The sequence below is a fragment of the Somniosus microcephalus genome, unplaced genomic scaffold (assembly GCF_052327205.1).
Source record: "Somniosus microcephalus isolate GS21.2 unplaced genomic scaffold, FLI_Smic_1.0 unresolved_chr7, whole genome shotgun sequence".
NCBI lineage: Eukaryota > Metazoa > Chordata > Chondrichthyes > Squaliformes > Somniosidae > Somniosus > Somniosus microcephalus.
In genome coordinates this window covers 33,957,158-33,984,948 of record NW_028225185.1, presented here as the reverse complement: position 1 = coordinate 33,984,948, position 27,791 = coordinate 33,957,158, and the positions used below count along the sequence as shown (strand labels likewise).

At 50.3% G+C, this 27,791-nt stretch overlaps 1 protein-coding gene across 4 annotated transcripts in view; it reads right to left on the bottom strand.

Moving 5' to 3' along the window:
- Positions 1-23,296, bottom strand: part of LOC147086768 (protein FAM3A-like) — a 30,241-nt gene extending 6,945 nt beyond the window's left edge. The window contains exons 1-9 of one of the 4 annotated variants that reach the window (XM_085978941.1): positions 23,253-23,296; positions 22,005-22,062; positions 8,270-8,380; positions 7,936-7,959; positions 7,605-7,728; positions 6,637-6,695; positions 6,341-6,391; positions 5,134-5,224; positions 14-140 (exon numbers count right to left, since the gene is read on the bottom strand). In XM_085978941.1, the coding sequence (XP_085835067.1) occupies positions 14-140; positions 5,134-5,224; positions 6,341-6,391; positions 6,637-6,695; positions 7,605-7,728; positions 7,936-7,959; positions 8,270-8,380; positions 22,005-22,017 (600 nt within the window). In that variant the 5' untranslated portion in view covers positions 22,018-22,062; positions 23,253-23,296. The other 3 variants (XM_085978940.1, XM_085978942.1, XM_085978939.1) reach the window with 3 other exon arrangements.
- Positions 23,297-27,791: the final 4,495 nt, after the last annotated feature.

Below are 27,791 nucleotides of genomic sequence, written 5' to 3'. Positions count from 1 at the left end.
GCGGTTTTCATACCTGCTCGAACGGGCTTTTGTTTTCAATTCCTTTCGCTCCCACGAATACCCAACTGTCCCGGAAACCGAGCACGTTGATCGCCTTACTGCCCAGCTCATTAAATATCTTCTTTGCTTCCTCATTCATCCTGGAAAATAAATTAAACCTAAGCGATACACAGAGCGAGAGAGAGGCCGAGCGAGAGAGAGACCGAGCGAGAGAGAGACCGAGCGAGAGAGAGACCGAGCGAGGGAGAGACCGAGCGAGGGAGACCGAGCGAGAGAGACCGAGCGAGGGAGACAGAGCGAGGGAGAGAGAGAGAGAGAGAGGGTAGCCTTGAGAACGTGTTCATAGAGTGTATCCGGGATGGTTTCCTAAAACAATATGTTGTGGAACCAACCAGGGAGCAGGCTGTCTTAGATCTGGTGCTGTGTAATGAGACAGGATTAATTAATGATCTCATAGTAAAGGATCCCCTAGGAAAGAGTGATCATAGCATGGTAGAATTTCAACTTCAGTTTGAGGGTGAGAAACTTGGGTCTGAAACTAATGTCCTAAACTTAATAAAGGCAATTACACGGGTATAAGGACAGAGTTGGTGAAAGCGGACTGGGAAAATAATTACAGGGTAAAACGGTAGATCAGCAGTGGCAGATATTTAAGGAGATATTTCATAAATCTCAGCAAAGGTATATTCCAGTGAGAAAGAAAGGCTCTCCAAGAAGGATGCACCATCCGTGGCTAACTACGGAAGTTAAGGGTGTCAAATTGAAAGAAAAGACATACAATGATGCGAAGATTAGTGGTAGGCCAGAGGATTGGGAACTTTTTAGAAACCAGCAAAGGATGACTAAAAAAATTATAAAGAGGGAGAAGATAAGAGTATGAGAGTAAACTAGCAAATAATATAAAAAGACAGTAAGAGCTTCTACAGGTATATAAAAAGGAAGAGAGTAGCTAAAGTAAACGTTGGTCCCTTAGAGGATGAGACTGGGGAAATAATAATGGGGAACAGAGAAATGGCAGAGACTCCAAACAATTATTTTGGATCAGTCTTCAAGGTAGAAGACATTAAAAACATCCCAATAATAATAATCAAGGGGCTCTAGGGAGGGAGGAACTTGAAACATAGAAGATAGGAGCAGGAGTAGGCCATTCGGCCCTTCGAGCCTGCTCCGCCATTCAATGAGATCATGGCTGATCATTCAATTCAGTACCCTGTCCCTGCCTTCTCCCCACATCCCTTGATCCATTTAGCCTCAAGAAATACATCCAACTCTTTCTTGAATATATTTAATGAACTGGCCTCCACCGCCCTCTGTGGCAGAGAATTCTACAGGTTCACCACTCTCTGGGTGAAGAAATTCCTCCTCATTTCAGTCCTAAATGGCTTACCCCTTATCCTTAGACTATGACCCCTGGTTCTGGACTCCCCGGCCATCAGAAACATCCTTCCTGCATCTAGTCTGTCCAGACCTGACAGAATTTTATAGGTTTCGATGAGATCCCCTCTCAATCTTCTAAACTCCAGTGAGTATAAGCCCAATCGACACAATCTCTCCTCATACGTCATTCCTGCCATCCCAGGTATCAGCCTGGTGAATCTTCGCTGCACTCCCTCCATGGCAAGAACATCCTTCCTCAGGTAAGGTGACCAAAACTGCACACAATACTCAAGGTGCGGTCTCACCAAGGCCCTGTACAACTGTAGCAAGACATCCTTGTTCCTGTACTTGAACCCTCTTGCTACGAAGGCCAACATACCATTTGCCTTCTTAACCGCCTGCTGCACCTGCATGCTTACCTTCAGCGACTGGTGTACAAGAACACCCAGGTCTCTTTGCACTTCCCCTTCTCCCAATCTATTGCCATTCAAATAATAATCTGCCTTCCTGTTTTTGCCACCAAAGTGGATAACCTCACATTTATCCACATTATAGTGCATTTGCCATGTTTCTGCCCAATCACCCAACCTGTCCAAATCGTACTGGAGTTTCACGACATCCTCCTCACAGCTTACCCTCCCACCCAGCTTTGTGTCGTCCGCAAATTTAGAGATATTACATCCAATTCCCTCGTCCAGATCATTAATATATATTGTGAACAGCTGGGGTCCTAGGACCGATCCTTGCGGTACCCCACTAGTCACTGCCTGCCACTCGGAAAACGACCCGTTTATACCAACTCTTTGCTTTCTGTCCGCCAACCAGTTCTCTATCCAAGTCAATACCTTGCCCCCAATCCCATGTGCCTTAATTTTGCACGTTAATCTCTTATGTGGTACCTTATCGAAAGCCTTCTGAAAGTCCAAATACACCACATCCACTGGTTCTCCCTTATCTAATTTACCAGTTACATCCTCAAAAAATTCCAGTAGATTAGTCAAGCACGATTTACCTTTTGTAAATCCATGTTGACTTTGTCCGATCCTGTCACTAGAGAAAAAGTACTAGGCAAACTAATGGGGCTAAAGGCTGACAAGTCCCCTGGACTTGATGGCCTGCATCCTAGGGTCTTCAAAGAAGTGGCTGCAGAGATAGTGGATGCGTTGGTTGTAATCTTCCAAAATTCCCTGGATTCTGGAGAGGTCCCAGCGGATTGGAAAACCGCAAATGTAACCCCCCTATTCAAGAAAGGAGGGAGACATAAAACAGGAAACTATAGGCCAGTTAGCCTAACATCTGTCATTGGGGAAAATGCTGGAATCCATTATTGAGGAGGTAATAGCAGGACATTTAGAAAATCATAATACAGTCAAACAGAGTCAGCATGGTTTTATGAGAGGGAAATCATGTTTGACAAATTTGCTGGAGTTCTTTGAGGATGTGACAAACAGGGTGGATAAAGGGGAACCAGTAGATGTAGTGTATTTGGATTTCCAGAAGGCATTCGATAAGGTGCCACATAAAAGGTTAATGGACAAGATAAGAATGCACGGGGTTGGGGTAATATATTGGCATGGATAAGGGATTGGCTAACTAACAGAAAACAGAGAGTCGGGATAAATGGGTCATTTTCAGGTTGGCAATCAGTAACTAGTGGGGTGCCACAGGGATCAGTGCTAGACTAGATGCAGGAAGGCTGTTCCCGATGGCGGGGGAGTCCAGAACCAGGGGTCACAGTCTAAGGATAAGGGGTAAGCCATTTAGGACAGAGATGAGGAGGAATTTCTTCACCCAGAGAGTGGTGAACCTGTGGAATTCTCTACCACAGAAGGCAGTAGAGGCCAATTCATTAAATATATTCAAGAAGGAGTTGGATATATTTCTTGAGGCTAAAGGAATCAAGGGATATGGGGAGAAAGCAGGGACCGGGTACTGAATTTGGATGATCAGCCATGATCTCATTGAATGGCGGAGCAGGCTCGAGGGGCCGAATGGCCAACTCCTGCTCCTATCTCCTATGTTTCTATGTGCTGGGGCCTCAACTATTTTCAATCTATGTTAATGACTTGGATGAAGGGACCGAGTGCACTGTAGCCAAATTGGCTGATGACACAAAGATAGGTGGGTTAGCAAGTTGTGAAGAGGACACAGAGTTGGCAAAGGGATATGGATCGGTTAAGCGAGTGGGCAAAAATTTGGCAGATGGAGTGTAATGTGGGAAAATGTGAGGTTATCCACTTTGGAAGGAAGAATAAAAAAACAAATTATTATTTAAATGGAGGGAGACTACAGAATGCGGCGGTACAGAGGGATCTGGGGGTCCTTGTACATGAATCACAAAAAGTTAGCATGCAGGTACAGCAAGTAATGAGGAAGGCAAATGGAGTGTTGGCCTTTATTGCAAAGGGGATGGAGTATAAAAGTAGGGAAGTCCTGCTACAACTGTACAGGGCGTTGGTGAGACCACACCTGGAGTACTGCGTACGGTTTTGGTCTCCTTATTTAAGGAGGTGTGGAAATGTGAATAAAATGGACGATGAATTGGCTTACAAAAATGGCTTCGCACAAGGAAAGTCTAGATTAGATTAAAGAGCAGCCCCAGCTTTGCAAAGTGCAAAGCTAGCAGAAAAGAGAGACACCTGCCCCAGCCTGCGGCCAAGTGTTAACGAGCAATAAGGTCACTGAAAAGGCTTAACTGCTAGCTAGAAGATGATTGACTAGCTATTGTGCGGCGCCCAATCACGATCCGGTACTTCAGGAAGGCATATGCAGCAGTGAGGCAAGTCAGGACTTGCCCGCCAGACTGAAGACCAGATCATGGCCAAACTGAAAGGGCTTAAGTGATCCCCATTGGAGAACGCTTGTTGCCAGGGAAGTGATGTAATGACCCTTGTCCCACTCTATAAAAGGGGCTTCCCTACCGGTATTCGCTCTTAGCCAGAAGACGTGTGGGATCATCGAGAGAGTCAGACACCTCCCGGGGACGTAAATGCTGGCAACACGTGCCTAACCCGGTGTGACTCTCGGGACACGAATGTACTGTAAAAGACCTCAATATACTGTGTGACCACTGCGAACAGTTGGAAGTAATAAAATGTTGTTTTAACTCTCCGAACCCTCGAGCCTGAAATCATTCTTCGTACTACGGAACTCAAGATGAGGACCAGGAAAACCCGGTTCTAACAGAGGGATATACTTGCATTGGAAGCAGTTCAGAGAAGGTTCACTCGGTTGATTCCGGAGATGAAGGGGTTGACGTATAAGGAAAGGTTGAGCAGGTTGGGCCTATACTCATTGGAGTTTAGAAGAATGAGAGGGGATCTTATTGAAACATATCAGATTCTGAGGGGGCTCGACAAGGTAGATGCAGAGAGGATGTTTCCCCTCGTGGGGGAATCTAGAACAAGGGGGCATAGTTTCAGAATAAAGGGTCGCCCATTTAGAACTGAGATGAGGAGGAATTTCTTCTCTCAGAGGGTCGTAAATCCGTGGAATTCTCTGCCTCAGAGAGCCGTGGAGGCTGGGTCATTGAATATATTCAAGGCTGAGGTAGACAGACATTTGAACTGCAGGGGAGTCGAGGGGTGTGGGGAGAGAGCGGGAAAGTGGTGTTGAGGAGAAGATTGGATCAGCCATGATCATATTGAATGGCGGAGCAGGCTCGAGGGACCGATAGGCCGACTCCTGCTCCTGTTTCTTATGTTCTTGAGACAGAGAGAGAGAGAGAGAGAGACCAATAACTCCCGATTCACTCACTTGGTTGCTGGGTCATCGTATGAGGCCACGAACACCAGCGTTCCCTCATAGACCGGCCGCAGAAACTTCAACAGATCATTAATCCCATTATCTGGCAACACATTCCGAGCAGGAAGGAAGATCATTAATCCCAGTCGGCACATTTACATTGGGCATCGATGGCCAGAGATCACAGCACATCCCACTCCGCACAATCCCAATGGGCCCAATCCCTTCCCACTCCGCACTGTTCCAATGGACCCAATCCCTTCCCACTCCACACAATCCCAATGGACCCAATCCATTCCCACTCCGCACTGTCCCAATGACCCAATCCCTTCCCACTCCGCACAATCCCAATGGACCCAATCCCTTCCCACTCCACACAATCCCAATGGACCCAATCCCTTCCCACTGTACACAATCCCAATGGACCCAATCCCTTCCCACTGTACACAATCCCAATGGACCCAGCCCCTTCCCATTCACTCCCACTGTACACAATCCCAATGGACCCAACCCCTTCCCATTCACTCCCACTGTACACAATCCCAATGGACTCAACCCCTTCCCATTCACTCCCACTGCACACAATCCCAGTGGACCCAACCCCTTCCCATTCACTCCCACTGTACACAATCCCAATGGACCCAACCCCTTCCCATTCACTCCCACTGTACACAATCCCAATGGACCCAACCCCTTCCCATTCACTCCCACTGTACACAATCCCAATGGACCCAACCCCTTCCCATTCACTCCCACTGCACACAATCCCAATGGACCCAACCCCTTCCCATCCACTCCCATTGTACACAATCCCAATGGACCCAACCCCTTCCCATTCACTCCCACTGTACACAATCCCAATGGACCCAACCCCTTCCCATTCACTCCCACTGTACACCATCCCAATGGACCCAGCCCCTTCCCATTCACTCCCACTGTACACAATCCCAATGGACCCAACCCCTTCCCATTCACTCCCACTGTACACCATCCCAATGGACCCAACCCCTTCCCATTCACTCCCACTGTACACAATCCCAATGGACCCAGCCCCTTCCCATTCACTCCCACTGTACACAATCCCAATGGACCCAGCCCCTTCCCATTCACTCCCACTGTACACCATCCCAATGGACCCAACCCCTTCCCATTCACTCCCACTGTACACAATCCCAACGGACCCAACCCCTCCCCATTCACATCCACTCTGGTGTCTCACCTCCAGCCCACATGTCAAAGAACTTTGTGTCCATCAATTCGCCAGTGACACCTGCAAATAGAAGCATATTACTCAGGAGTGGTTACTGAGGACAACTGCCTGTTGACGTAGAATTATATGGCAGTGATTTCAGGTAAATGTACACTAGTCGTGGGGGCCCAGCGCCAAGCAGATTCCTGCTCTGTGTTCGCAAGTGGTGCCCATATACAGTCAGTGTTACTGGAGTGTCTCACTCACACACAGGGAGAGGGAGTGAGGCCACACACACACACAGTATCGGTGAATGTCAGTCTTACCGTTGACGAGTGCAATGTTCAGTCCGCGCCCCACGTTGTTCTTCACGCTGCTCATCAGCCTGAAAACAGAGCAGACGCCTTTTAAAGTCGAGTCTGGGGACGAGGCTGCAGAGAGAGAGAGAGCGAGCGAGCAGCAGACAGAGAGCGAGTGGCAGAGCGAGAGAGTGGCAGCGCGGCGGACCGAGAGAGAGCGAGCAGCAGAGAGAAACAGAGAGGAAGAGAGACAGAGAGAGAGAGACAGAGAGAGAGAGACAGAGAGAGAGACAATTGCTACTTGGCCCTAAACAGACAATACAACATGGCTGATTACCTGACCATGGTAAAGGATAGCAAACTGAGAAAAACCTTGACAATGTACAGACTTAGTGAACATATCCTGGGGATCGAAAAAGGTAGACACAGGCAGACCCGGCTACCAAGAGAGGACAGGATATGCTCTCACTGCAGTCAGGGAGTGGTGGAGACAGAGATGCACTTCCTCACAGCTTGTAGAAAATATCAGGGCATAAGGGAGAATTTCTACCCAAAATTCACAAAAATATGCCCGGAATTCAGAAATTTGAATGACGACCAAAAACTCCCATACCCACTAGGGGAAGAGAGAAATTGTGTAACATTAGCGGCACACTATGTTACAGCTTGCCATAAACAGAGGGACAACCACTAAATATAAGAAAAGAGTATATATAAATTATATGAATGTATATTTATACACTCAGGGATATATCTGTTTATACACTGTATGGATAGATCTGTATTTTTGTGTACAAACATGAATGTTTTTCGATGCTTTGGCAACATAAGATGTAACTTGTCATGCCAATAAAGCAATTTGAATTGAATTGAATTGAATTGAGAGAGAGAGAGAGAGAGAGAGAGAGGCACAGAGAGAGAGAGAGAGGCACAGAGAGAGAGACAGAGAGAGAGAGAGAGAGACCGTGTGCGATACACGGGCTGCCATCACTCACACTTGATCGTCCATGCAGAACTTGGGGCCGATGACATTCGCTGCCCCGCTGACGATGCGAAACGCAAAGTGTTTGTCCGGACACGGCAGCGGCAGACCGCACTTGAACTTCTTGGGTTTGGGCTCTGCGGAGGGTAAGGGGCAGAGGTCAGAGAGCAGGATCAGACCCAACCCTGCGGAGGTGACGGGGCAGCGCTGGGGGGAGCGGGGGGTGAGGGGAGACAAGCGGGAGGGGGAAGGGACCGCGCTGGCGGGATAGGGAGCGGGGGGGGGGGGGGGGGGGGGGAGAGTCAGAGGGCAGCGGCAGGGGTCAGAACACACTAGCGACTTACCGGCAGTTGGCATCTCCTGGGGACCTGTAGGAGGAGCGGGGCGGGGGAGAGAGAGAGAGACATTAATACTCTGATCAGCGTTCCCGCGCGGCCAGCTCACGACCCCACCACCGCCGCCGAGAGCGCAAGATTCCAGCGCTGCTCGCCCCACACGACGATTCAGTGACCTCACCCTCACATTTTATTTTAAGTGTCCCCCGCACCGCCCTACCTCCATCCCCATTTGCTCTGGACCCTCCACGTTGAGCGAGGGGGGGCCTGCCCGTCTTGACACCCCGTTTCAGCGACTTCCCCCCCCACCACCGCTCGGTTTCAGGTCTCGCTCCACACTCACTGATCAGCAGTTGCTGCAGTCTCTCCAAGGCGCTGGCCTGTCCCAGCAGGAAACTGCCCAGGATCCACGTCAGCCCCACAGTCAGGAGGATCACCACAATCCGCAGCGGCCCTGGGAGCAAGAGAGAGAGAGAGACAGAGAGAGAGAGACAGAGAGAGGGAGAGACAGAGAGAGAGAGAGAGACAGAGAGAGAGAGAGACAGAGAGAGAGAGACAGAGAGAGAGAGAGAGAGAGAGAGACAGAGGGAGAGAGAGAGAGACAGACAGACATTACTCTGAGGCCCAACGCCGGCATCACTCCTTATACAGTGACAGACCTGTACCCACCAGTACTGTACCCGTGTTATACAGTGACAGACCTGTACCCACCAGTACTGTACCCCCGTGTTATACAGTGACAGACCTGTACCCACCAGTACTGCACCCGCGTTATACAGTGACAGACCAGTACCCACCAGTACTGTACCCCAGTGTAAAACAGTGACAGACCTGTACCCCCCAGTACTGTACCCCAGTGCTATACAGTGACAGACCGGTACCCACCAGTACTGTACCCCAGTGTTATACACTGACAGGCCTGTACCCACCAGTACTGTACCCCAGTGTTATAGTGACAGACCTGTGCCCACCAGTACTGTACCCGTGTTATACAGTAACAGACCTGTACCCCCCAGTACAGTACCACAGTGCTATACAGTGACAAACCAGTACCCAACAGTACTGTACCCCAGTGTTATACAGTGACAGACCTGTACCCCCCAGTACTGTACCCCAGTGCTATACAGTGACAGACCGGTACCCACCAGTACTGTACCCGTGTTATATACAGTGACAGACCTGTACCCACCAGTACTGTACCCCAGTGTTATACAGTGACAGACCTATACCCCCCAGTACTGTACCCCAGTGCTATAGTGACAGACTGGTACCCACCAGTACTGTACCCCAGTGTTATACAGTGACAGACCTGTACCCACCAGTACTGTACCCCAGTTATACAGTTGCAGACCTGTACCCGCCAGTACTGTACCCCAGTGTTATGTACAGTGACAGACCTGTACCCACCAGTACTGTACCCCAGTGTTATACAGTGACAGACCTGTACCCCCCCAGTACTGTACCACAGTGCTATACAGTGACAGACCAGTACCCACCAGTACTGTACCTCAGTGTTATACAGTGACAGACCTGTACCCCCCAGTACTGTACCCCAGTGCTATACAGTGACAGACCGGTACCCACCAGTACTGTACCCCAGTGTTATAGTGACAGGCCTGCACCCACCAGTACTGTACCCCAGTGTTATAGTGACAGACCTGTACCCAGCAGTACTGTACCCATGTGTTATACAGTGACAGACCTGTACCCACCAGTACTGTACCCCAGTGTTATACAGTGACAGACCTGTACCCACCAGTACTATACCCCAGTGCTATACAGTGACAGACCTGTACCCACCAGTACTGTACCCGTGTTATACAGTGACAGAGCTGTACCCACCAGTACTGTACCCCAGTGTTAGTGACAGACCTGTACCTACCAGTACTGTACCCGTTATACAGTGAGAGACCTGTACCCACCAGTACTGTACCCCAGTGTTATACAGTGACAGACCTGTACCCACCAGTACTGTACCCCAGTGTTATAGTGACAGACCTGTACCCACCAGTATTGTACCCCAGTGTTATAGTGACAGACTTGTACCCACCAGTACTGTACCCGTGTTATAGTGACAGACCTGTACCCACCAGTACTGTACCCGTGTTATACAGTGACAGATCTGTACCCACCAGTACTGTGCCCGTGTTATACAGCGACAGACCTGTACCCACCAGTACTGTACCCCAGTGTTATACAGCGACAGACCTGTACCCACCAATACTGTACCCCAGTGTTATACTGTGACAGACCTGTATCCACCAGTACTGTACCCCAGTGTTATACAGTGACAGACCTGTACCCACCAGTACTGTACCCCAGTGTTATACAGTGACAGACCTGTACCCCCCAGTACAGTACCACAGTGCTATACAGTGACAGACCGGTACCCACCAGTACCGTACCCCAGTGTTATACAGTGACAGACCTGTACCCCCCAGTACTGTACCCCAGTGCTATACAGTGACAGACCGGTACCCACCAGTACTGTACCCCAGTGTTATACAGTGACAGACCTGTACCCACCAGTACTGTACCCCAGTGTTATAGTGACAGACCTGTACCCACCAGTACTGTACCCATGTTATACAGTGACAGACCTGTACCCACCAGTACTGTACCCCAGTGCAATACAGTGACAGACCAGTACCCACCAGTACTGTACCCCAGTGTTATACAGTCACTGACCTGTACCCCCCCAGTACTGTACCCCAGTGCTATAGTGACAGACCAGTAGCCACCAGTACTGTACCCCAGTGTTATACAGTGACAGACCTGTACCCACCAGTACTGTACCCCAGTGTAATAGTGACAGACCTGTACCCACCAGTACTGCACCCCTGTGTTATACAGTGACAGACCTGTACCCACCAGTACTGTACCCGTGTAATACAGTTGCAGACCTGTACCCACCAGTACTGTACCCCAGTTATACAGTTGCAGACCTGTACCCACCAGTACTGTACCCCAGTGTAATAGTGACAGACCTGTACCCACCAGTACTGTACCCGTGTTATATACAGTGACAGACCTGTACCCACCAGTACTGTACCCGTGTTATACAGTGACAGACCTGTACCCACCAGTACTGTACCCCAGTGTTATACAGTGACAGACCTGTACCCACCAGTACTGTACCCCAGTGTAATAGTGACAGACCTGTACCCACCAGTACTGTACCCACCAGTACTGTACCCGTGTTATATACAGTGACAGACCTGTACCCACCAGTACTGTACCCCAGTGTTATACAGTGACAGACCTGTACCCCCCCAGTACTGTACCCCAGTGCTATACAGTGACAGACCTGTACCCACCAGTACTGTACCCCAGTGTTATAGTGACAGACCTGTGCCCACCAGTACTGTACCCCAGTGTTATACAGTAACAGACCTGTACCCCCCAGTACAGTACCACAGTGCTATACAGTGACAAACCAGTACCCAACAGTACTGTACCCCAGTGTTATACAGTGACAGACCTGTACCCCCCAGTACTGTACCCGTGTTATACAGTGACAGACCTGTACCCACCAGTACTGTACCCCAGTGTTATACAGTGACAGACCTGTACCCACCAGTACTGCACCCGTGTTATACAGTGACAGACCTGTACCCCCCAGTACTGTACCCCAGTGCTATACAGTGACAGACCTGTACCCACCAGTACTGTACCCCAGTGTTATACAGTGACAGACCTGTACCCACCAGTACTGCACCCCAGTGTTATACAGTGACAGACCTGTACCCACCAGTACTGTACCCCAGTGTTATACAGTGACAGACCAGTACCCACCAGTACTGTACCTCAGTGTTATAGTGACAGACCTGTACGCCCCAGTACTGTACCCCAGTGCTATACAGTGACAGACCTGTACCCACCAGTACTGTACCCCAGTGCTATACAGTGACAGACCTGTACCCACCAGTACTGTACCCGTGTTATACAGTGACAGACCTGTACCCACCAGTACTGTACCCCAGTGCTATACAGTGACAGACCTGTACCCACCAGTACTGTACCCGTGTTATACAGTGACAGAGCTGTACCCACCAGTACTGTACCCCAGTGTTAGTGACAGACCTGTACCTAACAGTACTGTAACCGTGTTATACAGTGAGAGACCTGTACCCACCAGTACTGTACCCGTTATACAGTGACAGACCTGTACCTACCAGTACTGTACCCGTTATACAGTGACAGACCTGTACCCACCAGTACTGTACCCCAGTGTTATACAGTGACAGACCTGTACCCACCAGTACTGTACCCCAGTGTTATAGTGACAGACCTGTACCCACCAGTACTGTACCCCAGTGTTATAGTGACAGACTTGTACCCACCAGTACTGTACCCGTGTTATACAGTGACAGACCTGTACCCACCAGTACTGTACCCCAGTGTTATACAGTGACAGACCTGTACCCACCAGTACTGTACCCGTGTTATACAGTGACAGACCTGTACCCACCAGTACTGTACCCCAGTGCTATACAGTGACAGACCTGTACCCACCAGTACTGTACCCGTGTTATACAGTGACAGAGCTGTACCCACCAGTACTGTACCCCAGTGTTAGTGACAGACCTGTACCTACCAGTACTGTACCCGTGTTATACAGTGAGAGACCTGTACCCACCAGTACTGTACCCCAGTGTTATAGTGACAGACCTGTACCCACCAGTATTGTACCCCAGTGTTATAGTGACAGACTTGTACCCACCAGTACTGTACCCGTGTTATAGTGACAGACCTGTACCCACCAGTACTGTACCCGTGTTATACAGTGACAGATCTGTACCCACCAGTACTGTGCCCGTGTTATACAGCGACAGACCTGTACCCACCAGTACTGTACCCGTGTTATACAGCGACAGACCTGTACCCACCAATACTGTACCCCAGTGTTATACTGTGACAGACCTGTATCCACCAGTACTGTACCCGTGTTATACAGCGACAGACCTGTACCCACCAGTACTGTACCCCAGTGTTATAGTGACAGACCTGTACCCACCAGTACTGTACCCCAGTGTTATACAGTGACAGACCTGTACCCACCAGTACTGTACCCCAGTGTTATACTGTGACAGACCTGTACCCACCAGTACTGTACCCCAGTGTTATACAGTGACAGACCTGTACCCACCAGTACTGTACCCCAGTGTTATACAGTGACAGACCTGTACCCCCCAGTACAGTACCACAGTGCTATACAGTGACAGACCGGTACCCACCAGTACCGTACCCCAGTGTTATACAGTGACAGCCCTGTACCCCCCAGTACTGTACCCCAGTGCTATACAGTGACAGACCGGTACCCACCAGTACTGTACCCCAGTGTTATACAGTGACAGACCTGTACCCACCAGTACTGTACCCCAGTGTTATAGTGACAGACCTGTACCCACCAGTACTGTACCCATGTTATACAGTGACAGACCTGTACCCACCAGTACTGTACCCCAGTGCAATACAGTGACAGACCAGTACCCACCAGTACTGTACCCCAGTGTTATACAGTCACTGACCTGTACCCCCCCAGTACTGTACCCCAGTGCTATAGTGACAGACCAGTAGCCACCAGTACTGTACCCCAGTGTTATACAGTGACAGACCTGTACCCACCAGTACTGTACCCCAGTGTAATAGTGACAGACCTGTACCCACCAGTACTGCACCCGTGTTATACAGTGACAGACCTGTACCCACCAGTACTGTACCCGTGTTATACAGTTGCAGACCTGTACCCACCAGTACTGTACCCCAGTTATACAGTTGCAGACCTGTACCCACCAGTACTGTACCCCAGTGTAATAGTGACAGACCTGTACCCACCAGTACTGTACCCGTGTTATATACAGTGACAGACCTGTACCCACCAGTACTGTACCCGTGTTATACAGTGACAGACCTGTACCCACCAGTACTGTACCCCAGTGTTATACAGTGACAGACCTGTACCCACCAGTACTGTACCCCAGTGTAATAGTGACAGACCTGTACCCACCAGTACTGTACCCACCAGTACTGTACCCGTGTTATATACAGTGACAGACCTGTACCCACCAGTACTGTACCCCAGTGTTATACAGTGACAGACCTGTACCCCCCCAGTACTGTACCCCAGTGCTATACAGTGACAGACCTGTACCCACCAGTACTGTACCCCAGTGTTATAGTGACAGACCTGTGCCCACCAGTACTGTACCCCAGTGTTATACAGTAACAGACCTGTACCCCCCCAGTACAGTACCACAGTGCTATACAGTGACAAACCAGTACCCAACAGTACTGTACCCCAGTGTTATACAGTGACAGACCTGTACCCCCCAGTACTGTACCCCAGTGTTATACAGTGACAGACCTGTACCCACCAGTACTGTACCCCAGTGTTATACAGTGACAGACCTGTACCCACCAGTACTGCACCCCAGTGTTATACAGTGACAGACCTGTACCCCCCAGTACAGTACCCCAGTGCTATACAGTGACAGACCTGTACCCACCAGTACTGTACCCGTGTTATACAGTGACAGACCTGTACCCACCAGTACTGCACCCCAGTGTTATACAGTGACAGACCTGTACCCACCAGTACTGTACCCCAGTGTTATACAGTGACAGACCAGTACCCACCAGTACTGTACCTCAGTGTTATAGTGACAGACCTGTACCCCCCAGTACTGTACCCCAGTGCTATACAGTGACAGACCTGTACCCACCAGTACTGTACCCCAGTGCTATAGTGACAGACCTGTACCCACCAGTACTGTACCCGTGTTATACAGTGACAGACCTGTACCCACCAGTACTGTACCCCAGTGCTATACAGTGACAGACCTGTACCCACCAGTACTGTACCCGTGTTATACAGTGACAGAGCTGTCCCCACCAGTACTGTACCCCAGTGTTAGTGACAGACCTGTACCTAACAGTACTGTAACCGTGTTATACAGTGAGAGACCTGTACCCACCAGTACTGTACCCGTTATACAGTGACAGACCTGTACCTACCAGTACTGTACCCGTGTTATACAGTGACAGACCTGTACCCACCAGTACTGTACCCCAGTGTTATACAGTGACAGACCTGTACCCACCAGTACTGTACCCCAGTGTTAGTGACAGACCTGTACCCACCAGTACTGTACCCCAGTGTTATAGTGACAGACTTGTACCCACCAGTACTGTACCCGTGTTATAGTGACAGACCTGTACCCACCAGTACTGTACCCGTGTTATACAGTGACAGATCTGTACCCACCAGTACTGTGCCCGTGTTATACAGCGACAGACCTGTACCCACCAGTACTGTACCCCAGTGTTATAGTGACAGACTTGTACCCACCAGTACTGTACCCGTGTTATAGTGACAGACCTGTACCCACCAGTACTGTACCCGTGTTATACAGTGACAGATCTGTACCCACCAGTACTGTGCCCGTGTTATACAGCGACAGACCTGTACCCACCAGTACTGTACCCGTGTTATACAGCGACAGACCTGTACCCACCAATACTGTACCCCAGTGTTATACTGTGACAGACCTGTATCCACCAGTACTGTACCCGTGTTATACAGCGACAGACCTGTACCCACCAGTACTGTACCCCAGTGTTATAGTGACAGACCTGTACCCACCAGTACTGTACCCCAGTGTTATACAGTGACAGACCTGTACCCACCAGTACTGTACCCCAGTGTTATACTGTGACAGACCTGTACCCACCAGTACTGTACCCCAGTGTTATACAGTGACAGACCTGTACCCACCAGTACTGTACCCCAGTGTTATACAGTGACAGACCTGTACCCCCCAGTACAGTACCACAGTGCTATACAGTGACAGACCGGTACCCACCAGTACCGTACCCCAGTGTTATACAGTGACAGCCCTGTACCCCCCAGTACTGTACCCCAGTGCTATACAGTGACAGACCGGTACCCACCAGTACTGTACCCCAGTGTTATACAGTGACAGACCTGTACCCACCAGTACTGTACCCCAGTGTTATAGTGACAGACCTGTACCCACCAGTACTGTACCCATGTTATACAGTGACAGACCTGTACCCACCAGTACTGTACCCCAGTGCAATACAGTGACAGACCAGTACCCACCAGTACTGTACCCCAGTGTTATACAGTCACTGACCTGTACCCCCCCAGTACTGTACCCCAGTGCTATAGTGACAGACCAGTAGCCACCAGTACTGTACCCCAGTGTTATACAGTGACAGACCTGTACCCACCAGTACTGTACCCCAGTGTAATAGTGACAGACCTGTACCCACCAGTACTGCACCCGTGTTATACAGTGACAGACCTGTACCCACCAGTACTGTACCCGTGTTATACAGTTGCAGACCTGTACCCACCAGTACTGTACCCCAGTTATACAGTTGCAGACCTGTACCCACCAGTACTGTACCCCAGTGTAATAGTGACAGACCTGTACCCACCAGTACTGTACCCGTGTTATATACAGTGACAGACCTGTACCCACCAGTACTGTACCCGTGTTATACAGTGACAGACCTGTACCCACCAGTACTGTACCCCAGTGTTATACAGTGACAGACCTGTACCCACCAGTACTGTACCCCAGTGTAATAGTGACAGACCTGTACCCACCAGTACTGTACCCACCAGTACTGTACCCGTGTTATATACAGTGACAGACCTGTACCCACCAGTACTGTACCCCAGTGTTATACAGTGACAGACCTGTACCCCCCCAGTACTGTACCCCAGTGCTATACAGTGACAGACCTGTACCCACCAGTACTGTACCCCAGTGTTATAGTGACAGACCTGTGCCCACCAGTACTGTACCCCAGTGTTATACAGTAACAGACCTGTACCCCCCCAGTACAGTACCACAGTGCTATACAGTGACAAACCAGTACCCAACAGTACTGTACCCCAGTGTTATACAGTGACAGACCTGTACCCCCCAGTACTGTACCCCAGTGTTATACAGTGACAGACCTGTACCCACCAGTACTGTACCCCAGTGTTATACAGTGACAGACCTGTACCCACCAGTACTGCACCCCAGTGTTATACAGTGACAGACCTGTACCCCCCAGTACAGTACCCCAGTGCTATACAGTGACAGACCTGTACCCACCAGTACTGTACCCGTGTTATACAGTGACAGACCTGTACCCACCAGTACTGCACCCCAGTGTTATACAGTGACAGACCTGTACCCACCAGTACTGTACCCCAGTGTTATACAGTGACAGACCAGTACCCACCAGTACTGTACCTCAGTGTTATAGTGACAGACCTGTACCCCCCAGTACTGTACCCCAGTGCTATACAGTGACAGACCTGTACCCACCAGTACTGTACCCCAGTGCTATAGTGACAGACCTGTACCCACCAGTACTGTACCCGTGTTATACAGTGACAGACCTGTACCCACCAGTACTGTACCCCAGTGCTATACAGTGACAGACCTGTACCCACCAGTACTGTACCCGTGTTATACAGTGACAGAGCTGTCCCCACCAGTACTGTACCCCAGTGTTAGTGACAGACCTGTACCTAACAGTACTGTAACCGTGTTATACAGTGAGAGACCTGTACCCACCAGTACTGTACCCGTTATACAGTGACAGACCTGTACCTACCAGTACTGTACCCGTGTTATACAGTGACAGACCTGTACCCACCAGTACTGTACCCCAGTGTTATACAGTGACAGACCTGTACCCACCAGTACTGTACCCCAGTGTTAGTGACAGACCTGTACCCACCAGTACTGTACCCCAGTGTTATAGTGACAGACTTGTACCCACCAGTACTGTACCCGTGTTATAGTGACAGACCTGTACCCACCAGTACTGTACCCGTGTTATACAGTGACAGATCTGTACCCACCAGTACTGTGCCCGTGTTATACAGCGACAGACCTGTACCCACCAGTACTGTACCCCAGTGTTATACAGCGAGACCTGTACCCACCAATACTGTACCCCAGTGTTATACTGTGATAGACCTGTACCCACCAGTACTGTACCCCAGTGTTATACAGCGACAGACCTGTACCCACCAGTACTGTACCCCAGTGTTATACAGCGACAGACCTGTACCCACCAGTACTGTACCCCAGTGTTATACAGTGACAGACCTGTACCCACCAGTACTGTACCCCAGTGTTATACAGCGACAGACCTGTACCCACCAGTACTGTACCCCAGTGTTATACAGTGACAGACCTGTACCCACCAGTACTGTACCCCAGTGTTATACTGTGACAGACCTGTACCCACCAGTGCTGTACCCGTGTTATACTGTGACAGACCTGTACCCACCAGTACTGTACCCCAGTGTTATAGTGACAGACCTGTACCCACCAATACTGTACCCGTGTTATACAGTGACAGACCTGTACCCACCAATACTGTACCCGTGTTATACAGGGACAGACCTGTACCCACCAGTACTGTACCCCAGTGTAAACAGCGACAGACCTGTACCCACCAGTACTGACCCCCAGTGTTATACAGCGACAGACCTGTACCCACCAGTACTGTACCCCACTGTTATACAGTGACAGACCTGTACCCAGCACTGTACCCCACTATTATAGTGACAGACCTGTACCCACCAGTACTGTACCCCAGTGTTATACAGTGACAGACCTGTACCCCCCAGTACTGTACCCCAGTGCTATACAGTGACAGGCCGGTACCCACCAGTACTGTACCCCAGTGTTATACAGTGACAGACCTGTACGCACCAGTACTGTACCCCAGTGTTATACAGTGACAGACCTGTACCCACCAGCACTGTACCCGTGTTATACAGTGACAGACCTATACCCACCAGTACTGTACCCCAGTGTTATACAGTGACAGACCTGTACCCCCCAGTACTGTACCCCAGTGCTATACAGTGACAGGCCGGTACCCACCAGTACTGTACCCCAGTGTCATACAGTGACAGACCTGTACCCACCAGTACTGTACCCCAGTGTTATACAGTGACAGACCTGTACCCACCAGTACTGTGCCCCAGTGTTATAGTGACAGACCTGTACCCACCAGTACTGTACCCCAGTGTTATACAGTGACAGACCTGTACCCACCAGTACTGTACCCCAGTGTTATACAGTGACAGACCTGTACCCACCAGTACTGTACCCCAGTGTTCTATAGTGACAGACCTGTACCCACCAGTACTGTACCCCAGTTATACAGTTGCAGACCTGTACCCACCAGTACTGTACCCCAGTGTTATACAGTTGCAGACCTGTACCCACCAGTACTGTACCCATGTGTTACACAGTGACAGACCTGTACCCACCAGCACTGTACCCCAGTGTTATACAGTGACAGACCTGTACCCACCAGTACTGTACCCCATGTGTTACACAGTGACAGACCTGTACCCACCAGTACTGTACCCCAGTGTTATATACAGTGACAGACCTGTACCCACCAGTACTGTACCCCAGTGTTATACAGTGACAGACCTGTACCCCCCAGTACTGTACCCCAGTGCTATACAGTGACAGACCAGTACCCACCAGCACTGTACCCCAGTGTTATAGTGACAGACCTGTACCCACCAGTACTGTACCCCAGTGTTATACAGTGACAGACCTGTACCCACCAGTACTGTACCCCAGTGTTATACAGTGACAGGCCTGTACCCACCAGTACTGTACCCCAGTGTTATACAGTGACAGGCCTGTACCCACCAGTACTGTACCCCAGTGTTATAGTGACAGACCTGTACCCACCAGTACTGTACCCATGTGTTATACAGTGACAGACCTGTACCCACCAGCACTGTACCCCAGTGCTATACAGTGACAGACCAGTACCCACCAGCACTGTACCCCAGTGTTATGCAGTGACAGACCTGTACCCACCAGTACTGTACCCCAGTGTTATACAGTGACAGACCTGTACCCCCCAGTACTGTACCCCAGTGCTATACAGTGACAGACCGGTACCCACCAGTACTGTACCCCAGTGTTATACAGTGACAGACCTGTACCCACCAGTACTGTACCCCAGTGTTATACAGTGACAGACCTGTATCCACCAGTACTGTACCCCAGTGTAATCGTGACAGGCCTGTACCCACCAGTACTGTACCCCAGTGTTATACAGTGACAGACCTGTACCCACCAGTACTGTACCCGTGTTATACAGTGACAGACCTGTACCCACCAGTACTGTACCCCAGTGTTATACAGTTGCAGACCTGTACCCATCAGTACTGTACTCCAGTGTTACACAGTGACAGACCTGTACCCACCAGTACTGTACCCGTGTTATATACAGTGACAGACCTGTACCCACCAGTACTGTACCCCAGTGTTATACAGTGACAGACCTGTACCCCCCAGTACTGTACCCCAGTGCTGTAGTGACAGACCGGTACCCACCAGTACTGTACCCCAGTGTTATACAGTGACAGACCTGTACCCACCAGTACTGTACCCCAGTTATACAGTTGCAGACCTGTACCCACCAGTACTGTACCCCAGTGTTACAGTGACAGACCTGTACCCACCAGTACTGTACCCCAGTGTTATAGTGACAGACCTGTACCCACCAGTACTGTACCCGTGTTATAGTGACAGACCTGTACCCACCAGTACTGTACCCGTGTTATACAGCGACAGACCTGTACCCAACAATACTGTACCCGTGTTATAGTGATAGACCTGTACCCACCAGTACTGTACCCGTGTTATACAGCAACAGACCTGTACCCACCAATACTGTACCCCAGTGTTATACTGTGACAGACCTGTACCCACCAGTACTGTACCCCACTGTTATACAGTGACAGACCTGTACCCACCAGTACTGTACCCCAGTGTTATACTGTGACAGACCTGTACCCACCAGTACTGTACCCCAGTGTTATACTGTGACAGACCTGTACCCACCAGTACTGTACCCCAGTGTTATACAGTGACAGACCTGTACCCACCAATACTGTACCCGTGTTATACAGCGACAGACCTGTACCCACCAGTACTGACCCCCAGTGTTATACAGCGACAGACCTGTACCCACCAGTACTGTACCCCACTGTTATACAGTAACAGACCTGTACCCAGCAGTACTGTACCCCACTATTATAGTGACAGACCTGTACCCACCAGTACTGTACCCCAGTGTTATACAGTGACAGACCTGTACCCACCAGTACTGTACCCGTGTTATAGTGACAGACCTGTACCCACCAGTACTGTGCCCCAGTGTTATACAGTGACAGACCTGTACCCACCAGTACTGTACCCCAGTGTTATACAGTGACAGACCTGTACCCACCAGTACTGTACCCGTGTTATAGTGACAGACCTGTACCCACCAGTACTGTGCCCCAGTGTTATACAGTGACAGACCTGTACCCACCAGTACTGTACCCCAGTGTTACACAGCGACAGACCTGTACCCACCAGTGCGGTACCCCAGTGTTAGACAGTGACAGACCTGTACCCACCAGTACTGTACCCCAGTGTTATAGTGACAGACCTGTACCCACCAGTACTGTACCCCAGTGTTATACAGCGAGACCGGTGTCCGTCAGTACAGTACCTCAGTGCTAGTGACAGACCTGTACCCACCAGTACTGTATGCCAGTGTTATAGTGACAGACCTGTACCCGTGTTATAGTGACAGACCTGTACCCACCAGCACTGTACCCGTGTTATACAGTGACAGAGCTGTACCCACCAGTACTGTACCCCAGTGTTATACAGTGATAGACTTGTACCTACCAGTACTGTACCCGTGTTATACAGTGACAGACCTGTACCCACCAGTACTGTACCCCAGTGTTATACAGTGACAGACCTGTACCCACCAGTACTGTACCCCAGTGTTATACAGTGATAGACTTGTACCTACCAGTACTGTACCCCAGTGTTATACAGTGACAGACCTGTACCCACCAGTACTGTACCCCAGTGTTATACAGTGACAGACCTGTACCCACCAGAACTGTACGCCGAAGTGTGGGAATTAAGGATTGAACAGTTGATGTGGACACAATATGAAAGCGGACCGTTCTCAGGAGTAAAACATTCTCTCACCTGCCAATCTCATGGTGGTACTGGGACAAGCAGCGAATGGCTGGAACAGACAGCCGACCTATAAGGGCACAGAGAGACGGTTAAAGGGACGGCAAGACACGGGCGGGTACTTCCAGGTGGCAGAAAGTTGAGCGGTCAGTCCTGTACCCCAATCCCCAGTGTGTCCGGCATATACAGTCCGACGGTTCCCGATTAAACCAGGCCTGAAGGGCGCCAGCTCCTTCACCCTCCCCCGCTGAAGTTGCTGGTCGCAGGGCCCTATCGGCAGCCCTGTCCCACTGGGAACACGTCGATTAGTCGGCTATTCGACCGCAGTATGCACCATGCCCAGTGCAATCCCAGCACGAGGTTCAGGCGCGGAGGGGTGGCGGCTGCGAGCCCAGGCAGGCTATTCGACTGCAGGCTTAACTCTCTCCCCTTAACCAGACCCCCCCCACACCCTTTCAGGTAGGATATTCAGCTGCTAGAGGCACCGCAGCCTAACTCTCCGCCGCGACTCGAGTCCCCCTCGGCAGAATATTAACCTGCAGGAGGCACCGCAGCCTACGTCTGCTGCGTTAAATGATCTCCCCCCACCCACCCCAGGCAGGATATTCGGCTGCAAGAGGCAGGATATTCAGCTACAAGAGGCGGCGCAGCCTAACTCTCCCCTCCCCGCTACTCGAGTCCCCCAAGGCAGGATATTAAGCTGTGATAACTCTCTCGCGCTAAATGACCCCTCCCAGGCAGGATATTCGGCTGCAAGAGGCAGGATATTCAGCTACAAGAGGCGGCGCAGCCTAACTCTTCCCCCCCTCCCCCCATTACTCAAGTTCCCCAAGGCAGGACATTAAGCTGTGATAACACACTCACGCTAAATGACACCCCCCCCCCCCGACCCAGGATATTCGGCTGCAAGAGGCAGCGCAGCTTAACTCTCTCCCGTTACTCGAGTCCACCCTAGGCAGGGTATTAAACTGCAGGGAGGGGGGGGGGGGGGGGCACCGCTGCCTAACTCTACAGCGTTAAATGACCCCCCACTCCTCTCAACCAGGCAGGATATTCGGCTACAGGAGGCGGCACTGACCCTGTCAAGGGCTCTGTGTGTGGTGGGGGGGGTAATTTCTCCCTTGGGCCGGGCAGGTTGGGAGAGGCCGCTGTCTCTTTCTCTGCCCACAGTACCTGGGACCTCAGCCCGACGCTGAACACCCCCCCCCCTCCGCTAGTTTCCAGTCTCCCAGGCCAGCAGCCACCCAGCCAGCGCCTGACCTGCTCCGCCGCCGCCCCAGCGGGAAGTGACGCGAAGTCAGCCCGTCCGCTCGACCCAGGCAAGAGGCCCCGCCCCCTCGCCTCTGATTGGCCCAAGGCCGCCCGAGGGGGCGGGGACTCAGCCCCGTGACGTCACCACCACGGGGCGCTGGCGTGGACGGGGCGGCCCCGCAGCCAATCGGCGTGCGGGGGCGGGGCCCGAGCGCCTTGACGTCAGAGGGTGCCTGGAGTGGGCGGGGCGACGCAACGCTAGAGCCAATCAGCGTGCAGGGCGTGGCCTCAATGGGTAAATTGGGGTTTAATGTCTCTCATTGGGGTTTAATGTGGATTATTGGGGTTTGATGTGGATTATTGGGGTTTAATGTCTCTGATTGGGGTTTAATGTCTCTCATTGGGGTTTAATGTGGGTTATTGGGGTTTAATGTGGATTATTGGGGTTTAATGTCTCTCATTGGGGTTTAATGTGGATTATTGGGGTTTAATGTGGATTATTGGGGTTTAATGTGGATTATTGGGGTTTGATGTGGATTATTGGGGTTTGATGTGGATTAAATCAAATCAAATCAAATCAACTTTTATTGTCATTGTTAGTGCACAAGTGCAGTACAACGAAATGTAGGCTTGCGGCTCCCGAGGGTGTACAATTTGGATTAGGACACTTAACATTTCAACATACATTTGTACATATATATTAGCATAAATATGACCATAATAAAGTGCATCGGCAGATGTGCAGGCTTTAGTGTTTATTTGTGGAGTTCAGTAGGATGACAGCCCTGGGAAAGAAGCTGTTCCTAAATCTGGTCGTACGGGTGCGAATGCATCTGTAGCGTCTTCCAGATGGTAGGAGGGCGAACAGACTGTGGCTGGGGTGGGTAGGGTCTTTGATGATGGACCGTGCCCTCCGTAGGCAGCGTTTCTGATATATATGTTCTATGGTCGGTAGCCGGGTGCCGGTAATGCGTTGGGCAGTTTTGACTACCCGCTGCAGGGCTTTCCGGTCATGGGAGCTACAGCCGCCGTACCATACCGTGATACAGTTTGTCAGGATGCTCTCTATAGTGCAGCGGTAGAAGTTAGAAAGGATCAGGGGTGACAGATTACATCCCTTCAGCCTCCTCAAGAAATATAGGCGCTGCTGGGCCTTCTTCACCAGAGAGGAGGTGTTGAGGGACCAGGAGAGGTCTTCCGTGATGTGGACTCCGAGGAACTTAAAGCTGTCCACCCTTTCCACCTCCGCCCCATTGATGTGGATGGGGGTGTGACTTCCGCCTTTGGACTTCCTGAAGTCCACGATTATTTCCTTTGTTTTCTTGGTGTTGGCAGATCAACTAAATGCATACTTTGGGTCAGTCTTTACGAAGGAAGACACAAAAAACCTCCCTGGGATATCGGGAAAAATAGGGACATTGGCAAAGGAGGAACTGACGCAAATCAATATCTCTAAGGATATGGTGTTAAGGAAGCTAAAGGGATTGAAGGTGGACAAATCCCCAGGGCCTGATAACATGCATCCTAGGGTACTGAAGGAGGTGGCCCTAGAGATAGCGGATGCACTAAGGATGATTTTTCAGAATTCATTAGACTCGGGAACAGTGCCGATGGATTGGAGGGTAGCTAACGTTACCCCACTATTCAAAAAGGGGGGTAGGGAAAAAGCAGGTAATTACAGACCTGTAAGCCTTACATCAGTTGTGGGCAAAATGCTGGAGTCCATCATTAAGGATGAAATAGCGGAGCACTTAGCAAATGGGGACAGGATAGGACAGAGTCAACATGGATTTACAAAGGGTAAATCGTGCTTGACTAATCTATTGGAATTTTTTGAGGGAGTAACTGGTAGAATAGATGGGGGAGAGCCAGTAGATGTGGTGTACCTGGACTTCCAAAAGGCCTTCGATAAGGTCCCACATAAAAGATTAGCATGGAAAATTGAGGCTCATGGGATAAAGGGGAAAGTTTTGGCGTGGATAGGGAACTGGCTGTCAGATAGAAAACAGAGAGTTGGAATAAACGGCTCATTTTCTGAATGGCAGGCAGTAACAAGTGGGGTACCACAGGGATCTGTCCTGGGCCCCCAGCTGTTCACAATTTACATTAATGACCTGGATCAGGGAGTCGGATGCAGCATTTCCAAATTTGCAGACGACACTAAACTAGGAGGTGGGGTGGGCTCAGAGGAAGAGACCAGGAAGCTCCAGAGCGATTTGGACAGACTGGGCGATTGGGCGGATAAATGGCAGATGCACTATAATGTGGACAAGTGCGAAGTTATCCACCTTGGGTGCAGGAACGGGAGGGCAAATTATTATTTAAATGGCAATAGATTGGGAGAGGGGGAAGTACAGAGAGACCTGGGTGTTCTTGTACACCAGTCACTGAAGGCGAGCATGCAGGTGCAACAGGCGGTCAAGAAGGCAAACGGTATGCTGGCCTTCATAGCAAAAGGGTTAGAATACAGGAACAGGGATACCTTGCTGCAGCTGTACAGGGCACTGGTGAGACCACACCTCGAGTACTGTGTACAGTTTTGGTCGCCTCATCTGAGGAAGGATGTTCTTGCCATGGAGGGGGTGCAGCGGCGATTCACCAGGCTGATACCAGGAATGGCGGGAATGACCTATGAGGAGAGACTATGTAGTTTAGGGATGTACACACTGGAGTTTAGAAGATTGAGAGGGGACCTCATAGAAGTGTATAAAATTCTGACAGGTCTAGACAGACTGGATGCAGAAGGAATGTTTCCCTTGGCGGGTGAGAACAGAACTAGAGGACATAATTTAAGGATAAGGGCTAAACCATTTAGGACAGAGATGAGGGGGAATTTCTTCACTCAGAGAGTGGTGAACCTGTGGAACTCATTGCCACAGAGGGCAGTGTACGCCAGCTCATTAAATATATTTAAGAGGGAATTAGATATATTTCTACGGGCAAAAGGGGTTAAGGGTTACGGAGAGAAGGCGGGGACGGGATACTGAATTAAAGGATCAGCCATGATCTCATTAAATGGCGGAGCAGGCACGAAGGGCCGAATGGCCTACTCCTGCTCCTATCTTCTATGTATCTATGTATCTATAAGTGCCAGGTTGTTGTCGGCGCACCACTTCACGAGATGCTGGACCTCCTCCCTGTAGGCTGACTCATCGTTGTTGGTGATCTGGCCTACTACCGTGGTGTCATCTGCAAACTTGATGATGGTGTTGGAACCATTAACAGCCACACAGTCGTGGGTGAAGAGGGAGTAGAGGAGGGGGCTCAGCACACATCCTTGTGGGGCCCCCGTGTTCAGGGTCGGGGGGGGGGGGGGGAGGTGTGGTTGCCTAATTTGACAGACTGGGGTCTGTTTGTTAGGAAGTCCAGGGTCCAGTTGCAGAGGGAAGTGTTCAGGCCAAGAGTTTGGAGTTTGGTGGCCAGCTTGTTGGGGACGATAGTGTTGAATGCTGAGCTGTAGTCTATAAACAACATTCTGATGTAGGTCTCCTTACCATCTAGGTGATTCAGTGCCGAGTGTAGAGCAGTTGTGATTGCATCCTCCGTTGATCTGTTTGCCCGATAGGCAAACTGGTGTTGGTCAAGGGAGGCGGGAACACTGGCTTTGATGTGGGCTAAGACCAGTCTCTCGAAACACTTCATTATGATGGGTGTGAGTGCGACAGGTCGATAGTCGTTCAGACACGTCACAGCCGCTTGTTTAGGCACAGGAATGATGGTGGCGGTCTTGAAGCATGTAGGGACTACTGCCTGGGCCAATGACAGGTTGAAGATGGCGGTGAAGACATCAGCCAGCTGATCAGCACATTCCTTGAGTACCCGTCCAGGGATGCTATCCGGTCCAGTAGCCTTTTGTGTGTTCACTCTGCGTAAAGCGCCCCTTACGTCGGAGGTCGACAGAGTGAGCACCTGGTCTTCCGGGGGTGGCAAGGCTTTGGTAGCCGGCTCCTTGTTGTCCCTGTCGAAGCGAGCGTAGAAGTTGTTAAGCTCCTCCAGAAGGGAGGCGTCGCTGACCGGGGGACTGGTGTTTTTGCCCTTGTAGTCAGTGATGGCCTGGATGCCTTGCCACATGCGCCGGGGGTCCGAGTTGTTGCGGAAGTGATCCTCTATCCGCAGTGTCTGTTTCCATTTGGCAGTCCTGATACCCTTTTTTAGGTTGGTCCTAGCTGGGGTTTAATGTGGATTATTGGGGTTTGATGTGGATTATTGGGGTTTGATGTGGATTACTGGGGTTTGATGTGGATTATTGGGGTTTAATGTCTCTCATTGGGGTTTAATGTCTCATTGGGGTTTAAAGTGGATTATTGGGGTTTAATGTGAATTATTGGGATTTAATGTGGATTATTGGGATTTAATGTGGATTATTGGGGTTTAATGTGGATTATTGGGATTTAATGTGGATTATTGGGATTTAATGTGGATTATTGGGGTTTAATGTGGATTATTGGGATTTAATGTGGATTATTGGAGTTTAAAGTGGATTATTGGGGTTTAATGTCTCTCATTGGGGTTTAATGTGGGTTATTGGGGTTTAATGTGGATTATTGG